The following is a 12,388-nucleotide window of genomic DNA, read 5'->3' on the forward strand; positions in this document are numbered from 1 at the left end:
AGTTTGATAGTTTCTTGCTCTCCTGTATTGTCTGTAGTGGTAGCAGAGCACGATTTTTCGTTGATGATGCTTAATTACCCTTTACAGACTGGTTCAGCTGTCCCTAAACATGTATATTTCTGGGTGAATTGTGGCTGATCATGACAATTGATCCAAAGTTCACCTTGACAACTTAACAATGATTATGATTGTCACTGGCATTTAAATTTGTTTGTGAGTCTGAGTAGCTTTTTGCAATCAGCAAAAGCTCCACAGATTAAGTAAGCAACTCAATTGATGACTGGACATCATCTCATTAATGATGGCAGGATAATAATGTCTTCAACAGCAAACAACTGCCCAGAGCAATCTTGCTTGTTGGAATTGGTTCATCATGATGGAGCTCTGATGTTGCAAAATCTATGAATACTTGTGGTGCCTGCAAGAAGTCCCATCAAGAACATCATCGTGATTACATTCTGTTAAACTGACAAATTCTTAGAGGTACGTTATGTCTTTTATAGTTATTGTTACGATACAGGATCCTGTTGGCTAGATGAATTTCCCATTTGTAACTTTAAACACAATCACTTTCATATTATGAAACATAGTTTTCTTTACTTGACAGTGATAAACATCTGATGTTAAAGAAAAGCTAGGCTGAGTCAAGTGCCCTCTGGACAGGTTGGCCATTGATGCTGATGTCAGTGAGATTACCTGACATGTTGGTGACTATCATCCATCATGGAGGGTTTGTATCTTTGGTAGTCTCACCTCTTTGCATCACAAAGAATTCCTGAAGTCAGCAGACAGCAAATAACTGGTACTTCTGTATAATGGTGGCAAATGGTTACAGGATGCAGGTAACAGCCTCATCCAGGACATGCCAATGGTTTACTTCTCACAGGTCAACTATAAAGGTCAATGGTTGACTAGTGCGAAGAGAACTGTTGTTATAGTTGACATCTGGTGATGTAGTAGCCATCAAAAACTCATGTTCTTTCTCTGCAATACAATATGACAAGTCTATGGTGCCCACAGTGGAAAAAACACCAGCATGTTGCCCCAGGTATCCAAATGTCTGTTCTTCTATGGGGTATTAGTCTTGGCATAGGAGTTGGTTGTACCTGCAGTTATTGGGTGATGAGTTATTGTTCAAGGGCTACTACATAAGTCTGAGTCTATTCTTCCTGGCTCATTTGTTTGGTGGATTTTCTGCTGCATTTCCTCAATGCAATGGCACCACTTCATGAATTCTTCTGTTGTTATGATATTATTTATCAGAGGAGCTTGGTACATTTCTTTTGCAACTCATTTCATCAAGAAAATGAGATGCTGTAATACTTGGATTCACAGTGTGACATAGGCTCAATACATTCTGTGTGTAGGACAGTGTTGTCTCCCCGTGACGTTGGGCTATATTCTTCAGTTGTTTTTCTGCTAAGTGTACTTATTGTTGATTGTCATCCAATTTTCTGTCTGCAGTTCAGCCTGGAATTTATCCCAACTATTAAGCTTTTCTTTATTGCTCTCATACCTCTGCTGGCCTGTGCTGTCCAAGTAAAAGTACAGATCTGCCAAACACATCATGTCATCCCATCTGTTGTATTTGCTTACTCAGTCAAATCCTTTCCACAATTTGATTGGGTCCCAACTGGCATCTCTGATAAACACTTATGAATGCTTGATGTGCAATTGATTTACTACTGGTTTGGAGCCTGTTGGTATCAAAAATATACTGACGGTGGGAATGATCTGCTGCTTGCATTTCAGTTTCTGTTCATGTAGACTATGACATTTACATTGCTTAATTGGAGCCACAGTGATGTAGATATTTTGGAGTACCTAGTGCCTCCACCAAATGATATCATGTCATAACCAGTCTCTAGTCCAATTCCATAAGCAAGGTCATCCATGAAATACACTATTTAACACTGAAAGCACATTTATTACAATCACCAGTGTACAGTCAGAACATGTTGCTAAGGTTGTTTAGAGTATGCTGCAGAAGTTTCATGGGATAACACTTACACATCCTCCATACAGGCAAGACCTCTCCCCATGCAATTTCAGTACTTTTGGAGCTCTGATGAAAGAGATTCGAGGCCATCAGTATGCTTTCTGTGAAGAGATGCATGCCTGGGTACAATCATGGTTCCATAGTCTAACAATACCACCAGTTGCAAAGTAGATTATAAATCAGATTAACAGTGTTGCTCATGTAGCATATGTTCGCTTTATCTGGCAACAACTAAGTTATTGACTGTGGATGGTGTTATAACCTTTAATCACTAATAAATTGCGTGGATATACAAAAGTAGAAACAATAGCGGGTTACATGCTACTAACTCCGTATCTGTCATTCGACTGCCATGCTGTGACATGCGGCTGGCACCGTTCATAGCCAGGTGGCGCTCCCGCACTCGCCTGAGCCGCGGAGCGCCTCTATCGCCATGTTCGTGTACTGACGTAGCAGCACTTTTAAATCTCGTGGCACTGTCACAACACTTTTCCCCCCTTGAAAAAAAAAAACACTCACTTCCTTGGAGACACGGACAGTGCGGAGACATCCATGGCCTCTTGAGAGGCCCCGAGAAGATCCCGCGGAGAAACACGAGAGTATGGTCGAAAATGTCCAGGACGGAAGCTTGCGTGTGGAACGTGCTTCCTGGACGAGATGATGGGTGAAAACTCCGGAGCAGCATCCGTAGGTGTCATGGACCTGGGGGTGTGCTCCAGCGAGATGGGTCCCGGAGAAGGCGGCATCGCGACTGGGGCCGGTTCCGGTGTACTCGGAAGAGGTAGCGACGTCGGCTGCAGCAACATGCTCGGAAGATCGGCAGCAGCGACAGGACTGGCTTCTCGGGCTGGTGGAGGTGAAAGAAGGGGTGGTGGCACCGGCATGGCCACCACTCATGGGCACATTTGGTCGAATGGCGAACAACCATGCCATTGTCCGTATGTATTTCACAAAGCTGGCGGCCGCGAAGAGCCTGGACCACCCCTGGAATCCATTTAGGGCAAGATCCATACCCTCGTGCCCACACGTCGGCACCCACCGAGTATTTTCCCGCACTAGGGGACACAGTACAAGGCCTGACAGGGTGAAGCAGGTGCAGTAGAGTGCGCGGTTGGCTGCCATGCAAGAGTTCAGCAGGGCTGCGATTACCCAAAGGCGTGAAGCGATAAGAACTCGGAAATTGCAACAGAGCGTCATCTGTGGAAAAATCACTAAGGAATTTTTTCATCTGGCTTTTGAAAGTGCGGACAAGGCACTCAACCTCCCCATTCGATTACGGATGGAAGGGCGGTGCTGTAACAGCGCAAAGATTTTGGACAAAGCCAGAGTCGTCACCGCAGTGGTGGGCGACGGACAACGAACAACAAACAGAAACTTCGAGAAGGCGTCAATCAACAGTAGCCAATAAGTGCCGAGGATGGGGCCGGCAAAGTCAGCGTGCACCCGTTCCCACGGCTGCGCCGGATCAGGCCACGGAGATGGCATTGTACAGGGTGCAGCCATTTGTTGAGCACACTGACCACACGCAGCAACCATGTGGGCGATGTCCGAATCAATACCGGGCCAATAAACATGCCTGCGGGCCAGGGACTTAGTCCAAGAAGTCCCCCAATGGCCTTCATGCAATAGTTTGAGAACATCTTTGCGAAGAGAGGCTGGCACCACGACCCGTGGAGATGCGCCATCCGTGGCCAGAAGAACAACACCCTCACGAACAGACAGATGAAGGCGCAAGGCATGGTAGTTGCGAAGGGGATCCGATGCCTGTCCAGCCAACCCCGTTGAACAAAACTGATCACCTGACTCAGGACCGGGTCCCGCGCAGTAGCCGACGCGACCTGCGAACCTGTAAGTGGAAAACCCTCGACCGCACAACGTTCTTCCTCATCAATGTGGAAACAGAGTAATTCATCTTGATCGAAAACCGGGTCAGGGCCCATCGGCAAACGCGACAACGCATCAGCGTTGGCATGCCGGGCCGTGGGGCGATAGTGAATCTCATAGTGAAAACGAGACAAGTATAAGGCCCAACGTTGCAGGCAGTGAGCTGCCTTATCTGGAAGCGACGCCGAGGGGCTGAACAGAGAGACCAGCGGCTTGTGGTCAGTGATGAGGTGAAACTTAGAACCATACAAAAAAATGCTGAACTTTTTTAGAGCATATAAATGATAGCGAGCGCCTCCTTTTCGATTTGAGAGTAATGCCGTTGGGCATCGTTGAGGGTCTTGGAAGCGTAGGCGATGGGTCGTTCCGACCCATCCTCATACAGCCCCTAGGCCATACTGTGACACGTCAGTCGCCAGAACCAAGTGCTGACCCGGACGGAATGTGGCAAGACAAGGCGCCGACTGCAAATGAGCCTTCAGGCGGACAAAAGCCTGCTCACACTCGTCGGACCAACAGAAAGGAACGTTTTTGCGTAACAGCTGATGCAGAGGATGAGCCACCGCCACCGCGGATGGAATGAATTTGTGATAATAAGCAATCTTTCCTAGAAACGCCTGAAGTTCTTTGACCGTAGATGGCCGGGGTAGAGCGGTAATGGCCGCAACGTGCTGTCGTAGAGGACGTATACCCTCACGGGACAAGTGGAAACCAAGATAAACAATGGAGGATTGGAAGAACTGTGAACTGTGTCTTGTCCAGATTGCACTTCAACCCAGCCGAATGCAGAACCCGAAACAGTGAACACAAATTGCGAAGGTGCTCCTCAGTGGAGACCCCCGTGACAACAATGTCATCCAGGTAGTTGATGCAGCTGGAAGCTGTGAGCTGTTCCCAAAACCGCTGAAAAATGGCCGACACGCTAGCGACACCAAATGGTAACCGCTGGTACTGATACAACCCACAAGGAGTGTTGATGACGAGAAATTCCTTGGAAGACGCATCCAACGGCAACTGATGGTACGCCTCCGATAAGTCAAGTTTGGAAAAGAACTGGCCCCCAGCGAGCTTGGTAAATAACTCCTCAGGACGGGGAAGAGGATAAGTGTCAATGAGGCTCTGAGCATTGACAGTGGCTTTAAAATCACCACACAATCGCAGACTCCCGTTTGGTTTAGAAACCACCACGATTGGCGATGCCCATTCGCTGGAGGTAACTGGAAGGAGAATCCCTGAAGCTGTTAACCTGTCTATCTCAGCCTTGACAGGTGCACGCAACGCCATCGGAATAGGGCGTGCCCGGAAAAACTTAGGGCGAGCTGTAGGTTTAAGAGTAATGTGGGCTTCAAAATCCTTGGCACGATCCGGACCAGCAGAGAACACGGACGAGAATTCAGAACACAATCCATCCAGCTGTTGATACGGAATATCCTCAGATAAGAGGTGCACATCATCATCAATGGAGAACCCGAACAACTGGAAAGCATCATAACCGAACAGGTTTCCGTGCCCGCATGATCCACCACATAAAACGTGAGGGGCCTAACAACAGACTTGTAGGCAGTGGAAGCATCAAACTGGCCAACAATAGGAATTTTCTGCTTATTATAAGTTCGCAGATTTCGCGTAACGGGAGACAAGGGAGGGGAGCCCAACTCCAAATACGTGCGAGAATTAATGAGAGTTATTGCAGAGCCAGTGTCCACTTGCATGCGAATGAATTTATCCAGAACACGAACAGTAACAAACAACTTATTTGTTTGCAAAAGCACACAGTTAACATCCATGTCTGATGCCTCGTCCTCGTCGACAGGAACTTTAGGGGACTGACACACAGAAGCAATGTGACCTTTTTTCCTACATGAATTACACGTGGCCCAACGTTTTGGACACGCGGCCCTGTCATGCTGTACGAAACAACGTGTACAAGAAGGAAGTGCGGAACGAACCTGCTTCTGTGGTTGCTGTTTTCGCTGTGAGCGTGGTGGCCCAACACGACGTTGTTGACATGAGTGATCTGCCGCCACATCATCGTTCCCCTGTGAAACAGGCAAATTGTCTGCGTCGAAAGTGGTCTGTACAGCGCCTACATCACACCACGCGTCTATTTGCACACCAGCAGCGTGAGACACTTCAAAAGATTGAGCGATGCTGAGAACTTCCGACGACGACGGGTTTGGCAGTTGTAAGGCACGTTGCCGAACTTCTTATCAGGAGCAAGCCATAGAATAGTGTCCCGAACCATTGAATCAGCATAAGACTCATGATGAGTGTCCGTGACAAACTGACATTTCCTTCTCAGACCGTGGAGTTCCGCCGCCCAAGCCCGGTAAGATTGATGGGGCTGTTTATGACACCGGTAGAACCCCACGTGGGCGGCAATGACGTGGGTGTTTTTTCGGTAATAGTTAGACAATAATTCACACATTTCTTGGAAGGACAGAGAGGCAGGTTCCCACAGAGGGGCTAACTGAGATAGCAGCTGATAGATCCGTGGGGAAATCGAAGATAGAAATAACGACTTACACATAGGAGTGTCAACAATGCCGAAAGCCAAGAAGTGTTGCCGCAAACGCTTCTCATAATCCTCCCAGTCTTCAGCGGCCTCGTCGTAAGGAGGGAACGGAGGCAGAGAAGAGGAAGATAGATGATGAGTAAGCGACGTTGACAAAGCGTGAATAGCAGCCGTCAGCTGTGTTTGTTGTGCCTGAATAGCAGCCGTCAGATGTGTTTGTTGTTCAATGAGCGCTTGCATAAGCTGTTCCATGTCTGCCCTGACAAGAACACACAATTCCACAACGCAGGAAAAAAAATATCCGACCTCGTCACCAAAAAGTGTTATAACCTTTAATCACTAATAATTTGCGTGGATATACAAAAGTAGAAACAATAGCGGGTTACATGCTACTAACTCCGTATCTGTCATTCGACTGCCGTGCCGTGACATGCGGCCGGCGCTGTTCATAGCCAGGTGGCACTCCCGCACTCGGCCGAGCTGCGGAGCGCCTCTATCGCCGTGTTCGCGTACTGACGTAGTGGCACTTTTAAATCTCGTGGCACTGTCACAACAGATGGTATCGTCAGAATAGAAATAACAAGATCACTGTAAAAAAGTCATTAATTTGGCACTTATCTTATCCCACATAGATTTCGTCGAAGTTGTTATGGCTCATCTTGTTGATTCTAGGGTGATTCCACTTTGACTACTAGAAGGTCCAGATCTGTATTTTAGCAATATTTGAAGACCTAACAAATGCATTTTTCAGGAAATTCTTAATGATCAAACAATCCCAGATCAGAACAATGGAATGGTAGAAATAATTTTTGACTTTGTGTTCACGATCCACATTTTTAATAAACTTCTGGTAAATTCACATATACTTCTTCTTAATTGTCACATCATCAAGAAAACAGATTTGTATCAGTCTACATATATTTAATTTCCACTTTAACCAAACACAAGACTTGACTGTTCTTTTTACCAACCGAAATAACAACTTAACTTCTGCAAAGTGAAACAAAGACTGCTCTGTGTGCATTCTCGCCAAAACGGTTACAAGTAAATCAAAGATTATGACAGTCTCACCAAAATGAATACACACAAGAACCATATCACTGTAATATATCGATACATCGGAGTAACTATACACTAATAAAACCAAATGTGAATATTGTCACAAAAATATGTCTGTTACTTCTCAGAAAAGTAGTTTGATATTACTGGTATCGAGAACTGGGGTTGGAGTGCCGTAATGGTCACGTAAATAAAGAACCATTACAACAGACAACTGTAAACTTTTTTCCATTAAGGCATTCACCATCATGTCTTGCTGTGGGATATATGTATTAACAGTTGTGGTGACTACTTTTAAAATAATGTACAGTTTACTTACTTTTTTCCATCTTTCTTGTTTTCATTTGAATGGCCCTTATGTTTTTTATATTATTTTCAGACCTTTGGAATCATACTTAATATAATAATTCCAATCACATTCTTAACAGAATAATGTAAAGTTGCAATGTCAGTGTTGGCTCAAAATTAACCTTTCCTTTAGAAAATTATAAAATTACAAGGAGACAGAAGGGCTAGCCAGCACTTACCTTCAGGAACCAATACGTTCATATAAAAGTACGAAAAAAGATAGTAGCTTTTGGAATTATGAGTTCCTTTCACATGGAGGGCAGAGGGATACGTAAAGAGAGGTTAAGAAAGAAGAGGGGAGTGCAGATATCTCAGACCCCAGGCAGGTGAGAGGACCCACTTGTTTTGAGGACAAAAGGGGAAAATGACAATTTTGATTACCCCTTCCCCCTTCCACCCCATTTCTCACACAAGTGGATTTTCCTCATCCTGGGGTCTTAGCAACCTGCTCCTCCTTTCTAGGTTCCCCAACACAACCCTCTTCCCTTCGTGAGGAAGGAATTAATAGTTCCACATGCTACGATAGTTTTTTTGTGCTTTCATGTGTTGTCTATCAGCAGCACTTGGAATTTCACCATTTGAAGGTAAATATTGGCCAGACATTTTGTCTCATTGAAACTTTATTTTCAATATTCTGTTAGACATATTTGTAGACAATATTGGGAACTTTTCCTTTGCTTTAGCTGGGACTCCCTTTTTTGCATTCTTTTTCATGTCACAAAGCCATCTTTGTCTATGCTGTAATTTGCCAAATAAATGTTTTAAATCAGTGACAGTAATTAAGAATATTGCATGGTAAATTGTGTGCTAACAGTTGGTGTTTACTACTTGCTCCATCAGGAATTGGATTGTATCAGAGTGTCTGATTCAGAGCAGGCTAATTTTGTTACCAGTCCATATGGTAGTTGCATGTTTCTTTGCTTGAAAATAATCACCTAATGCTACATTTACCATGTTATAGCAGTTTTTGTCATGAACTAGTCAAAGATTCTATATCTTTAAAATCTAATCGAGAGAATCAATCTAAACTTTGAATTAAAGAAAGCGAGTTTGGCCATGTTTACAACTAGATTACTCATATGCCTGAGGGGTGGACTTAATTTTAGTTTTAATTATCACCTAAAAAATTAGTAATTCATTTGTAAACAATGTAAAGTTCTGTATGGAATAACAGCAATATTATGAAAAGGATATATTGCTGCTCACCATATACAGCAATCACTGAGTTGCAGACAGGCAGAACGAAAAGAGTGCTATTCATTTTAACTTTTGGCCAAAAGGCTTTGTTCTGAAGTAGAAAACACACACACACATTCACACAAGCACAACTCATACACGCGTCAGTACTGTCACTGTGTACCAGAACTATGGACATGAACATGCAAAGAAACAAAAGATGAACTGGGCAACTTCATTTCTTTGCAGTGATAATTAAACCTTTATGTAGCTTGTCAGTAATAATTCCTTACTAAGCCATTATCCACAGTCATTCATTTAATTCATTTACATAAATCCTACATTATCACAGTGTGCAGATGAAAATATATCTACATTAGCAAAGTGCATGGATGTTTTCACTTTCTGAATAACCACATCATAAATAACCTTAACAATAGTGCACTTAATGGGTCATTTTTATATAATTTTAGCGTAGTGACCGAGAGAGACCAGAAGATCAAGTGTTAATGAGGGCCTTGAGAGATTTCAATATACCAAAGATAGTTACTGATGATGTACCTGTCTTCATGGGTCTCATTGGGGATCTGTTCCCTGCACTGGATGTTCCTAGGAAACGAGATCTAGATTTTGAAAAAATGGTGAAGCAAGCTGCTGTGGATAATAAACTCCAGCCTGAAGATAATTTTATTCTCAAGGTAAGGATACTGCTCTGGTATGCAATAAGGGCTTCAATAGAAATAAACAGTTATATATCTGTACAAGGCTGCTATGTAGGCCTACTCTACTGTTGCTCTGTAGCTATTTTGTGTCATCTGTTTACCCTGCTTTATGTGCCTTCGTGTAAGAATTGTACCTTCCTGTCATAGTTGATGCCCATATGTATGCAACCATGTACATATACACACAAGCACTCACATGTGTGCTGATACACACACACACACACACACACACACACACACACACACACATAAACATTTTCCTTGGATCATCCTTACTCATCTATAAGATAGTATCAAACACCAACTAGGTGATACATATGCAAGTATGTAAATACATAAAATTAGTTCCATCAGTTTCAAGAGTAGCAATTGCTGCTGTACTTCTTATAGAAAAATACCATTAAGGCTTTTATTTTATCTCATTAATTATTTTTGTACCAAAGAGAGAGTAACATTAACTTTTAAACACTTGTTTCTCATCCTCCTCTAGTTTATTCTTCTTCATATAGTCTCATTGTTGGGGACCTGCATTGACTGTACCAAATGACAGACAGTTAAACTCCTCTTTGTTTCCTCGTTGTTAACTTGCATTTAAATCTACCTTCCCTTCTCTCATGGCATGGCATGTTCTGAAACTAATAATCATATAGAAGCATTCACACAGTATTACATAAGCAAAATTAAAACAACTTGTATCATTGCTCAACATATACTCGTAATGACTCAGTATTCTGTTTCCTGCCAATTGTGCTACTTTTTAACTACACCATATACTAACTGTTTCTTATCAGCACTGTAATTAATATGACCCTAAATATTATGAAAGTTTGTAAAGATCAATGGAATTGCAAAAGTCTTTTGTGTAAGTTTGAATAGCAGTTATCTTTTTACATATCGGTTTTATAGTGAAATAATTTATAAGATCCTTTTGTACTTTTGGGTCATACAGACATTATGAAATAAAGACAATATTAATTAGGACAGATTGCTGCTCATCACATAGAGGAGGCACTGAGAGGCAGATAGGCATATTAATAAAAGTACACTGACGGATATTATTCAGCTATCAGGCAAAGTCCTTCATCAGATGAAGAAAACCATGCATGCAGAGACAGATTCATACATGAACAACTCACACACACATGGCAACTATCATCTCCAAGGTATCGTGGCCCTACTGTGAAAAGTAGAAATCTCATCAGGGGGAGGGGGGTGAGGGGGGGGGGGTGATAGTGGGTGTACAGAAGAGGAATTTGGGGGAAAGGGGAGGGATTCTTAGTAAGCATCTTTTCTTAACAGTGTTTCAAAGAGTTTTGTACTTAAAATATTTCCTTGAAGATTATGAGCAGTACAATTGTTGAAAATTTGTGTCTGGATGATACTGCTACTTTATTGATAACTGGAGATGATTTCACCAGTGACATCCACAGATAAAAGGTGCTTTATTGCATATGAAACATGGAACTTTAATAGTGGCAATTATTTACGAGGGTGATTCAAATGAAAAGCTTAAAAGTTCCATAAAAATTTGAAAAGTTGTGTGATAGAGTTAATAGGTGGCAGTAGTATTCTTTGACATTCAGAAAGTGACAGACAGGTGGCAGAGTGATGCTACAATGCAGGAGAACACAGCAGCATCTACAAGATGACCGCCCAGCTGTTAACAAGCACCATTATTGAACAACAATCTGTGATGTGTTTTTTGTGTAGTGAAGGCACCAAACCAATCGAAATCATCACAGAATGACAGCACAGTATGATGTTCATGTTTGTCATTGAAGCAAGTGTGTGAGGCGTTAGAAGTTTGAAAGCAGTGTAACGTCTGTAGAGTACGCCCCAAGACTAGGCCATGGCATGCTCATGGCATAGTAACAGACAGGAACATTGCATTAGTGGAGGAGTTTGTAATGGAGAACAGGCACATAACTCTGAACAAAATAGCCAAAAGTTTGAAGATTAGTATTGGTTCAGTGCAGAAAGTTGTTCATAATATACTGCAATTCAGTAAGGTGTCTTCAAGATGAGTGCTGAATTGAAATACCATATGTCGATGCCTTTGAAGAACTTTTGCATCATTTCCACATCCAAGGTGATGCATTTCTGCAAAAAAATTGTTACAAGTGATGAGACTTGGATCCACTATCACCAACCAGAAGTGAAAAGGTCAAGCACAGAATGACACTACAGCTCACCACCAAAACCAAAAAAACCCAACACTCAACCATTTGCTAGAAATGTCATGCTCATTCTATGCTGGGATGCAAATGGAGTAATTTTGGAGCATTACTTGGATAGGGGAATGACAATAACCACTACTTCTTATTCAGACATGCTGAAAAATCAACTTCTCCCTACAATCAAATTAAACAACGAGGACTTCTGACTTGAGGATTATTGCTACAGTGTGACAATGCATGACCACTTACAACCATAAGACGTTTGAGACTTTTCAGAAAATTAAATCCTCCTTATTCAGCAGACCTCACTCCCAGTAAATTTCACCTATTTGGGGCACTCAAAGAAGCAATGGGAGGCAGGCATTTCAGAAATGATGAAATGTCAGAAATGTCCTGCACAACTGGCTACACATGCAGTAATGGTATCTGTGCACTTCCAAAACAGTAGAATATGTGTATTCAAGATGAGGGAGACTACATCAAAAAATTAGGTGTAAGTTTTTTGTTC

General features: G+C 42.7%; 1 protein-coding gene across 1 annotated transcript in view; it reads left to right on the top strand.

Moving 5' to 3' along the window:
- LOC126195528 (dynein beta chain, ciliary-like) overlaps window positions 1–12,388 on the top strand; it is a 930,907-nt gene that overhangs the window by 706,345 nt on the left and 212,174 nt on the right. Inside the window, exon 42 of the mRNA XM_049934154.1 lies at window positions 9,455–9,679. Coding sequence (XP_049790111.1) covers window positions 9,455–9,679 — 225 coding nt within the window. The remainder of the gene's footprint in view (window positions 1–9,454; window positions 9,680–12,388) is intronic.

Source organism: Schistocerca nitens, chromosome 7, assembly GCF_023898315.1.
Source record: "Schistocerca nitens isolate TAMUIC-IGC-003100 chromosome 7, iqSchNite1.1, whole genome shotgun sequence".
NCBI classification, from domain to species: Eukaryota; Metazoa; Arthropoda; class Insecta; order Orthoptera; family Acrididae; genus Schistocerca; species Schistocerca nitens.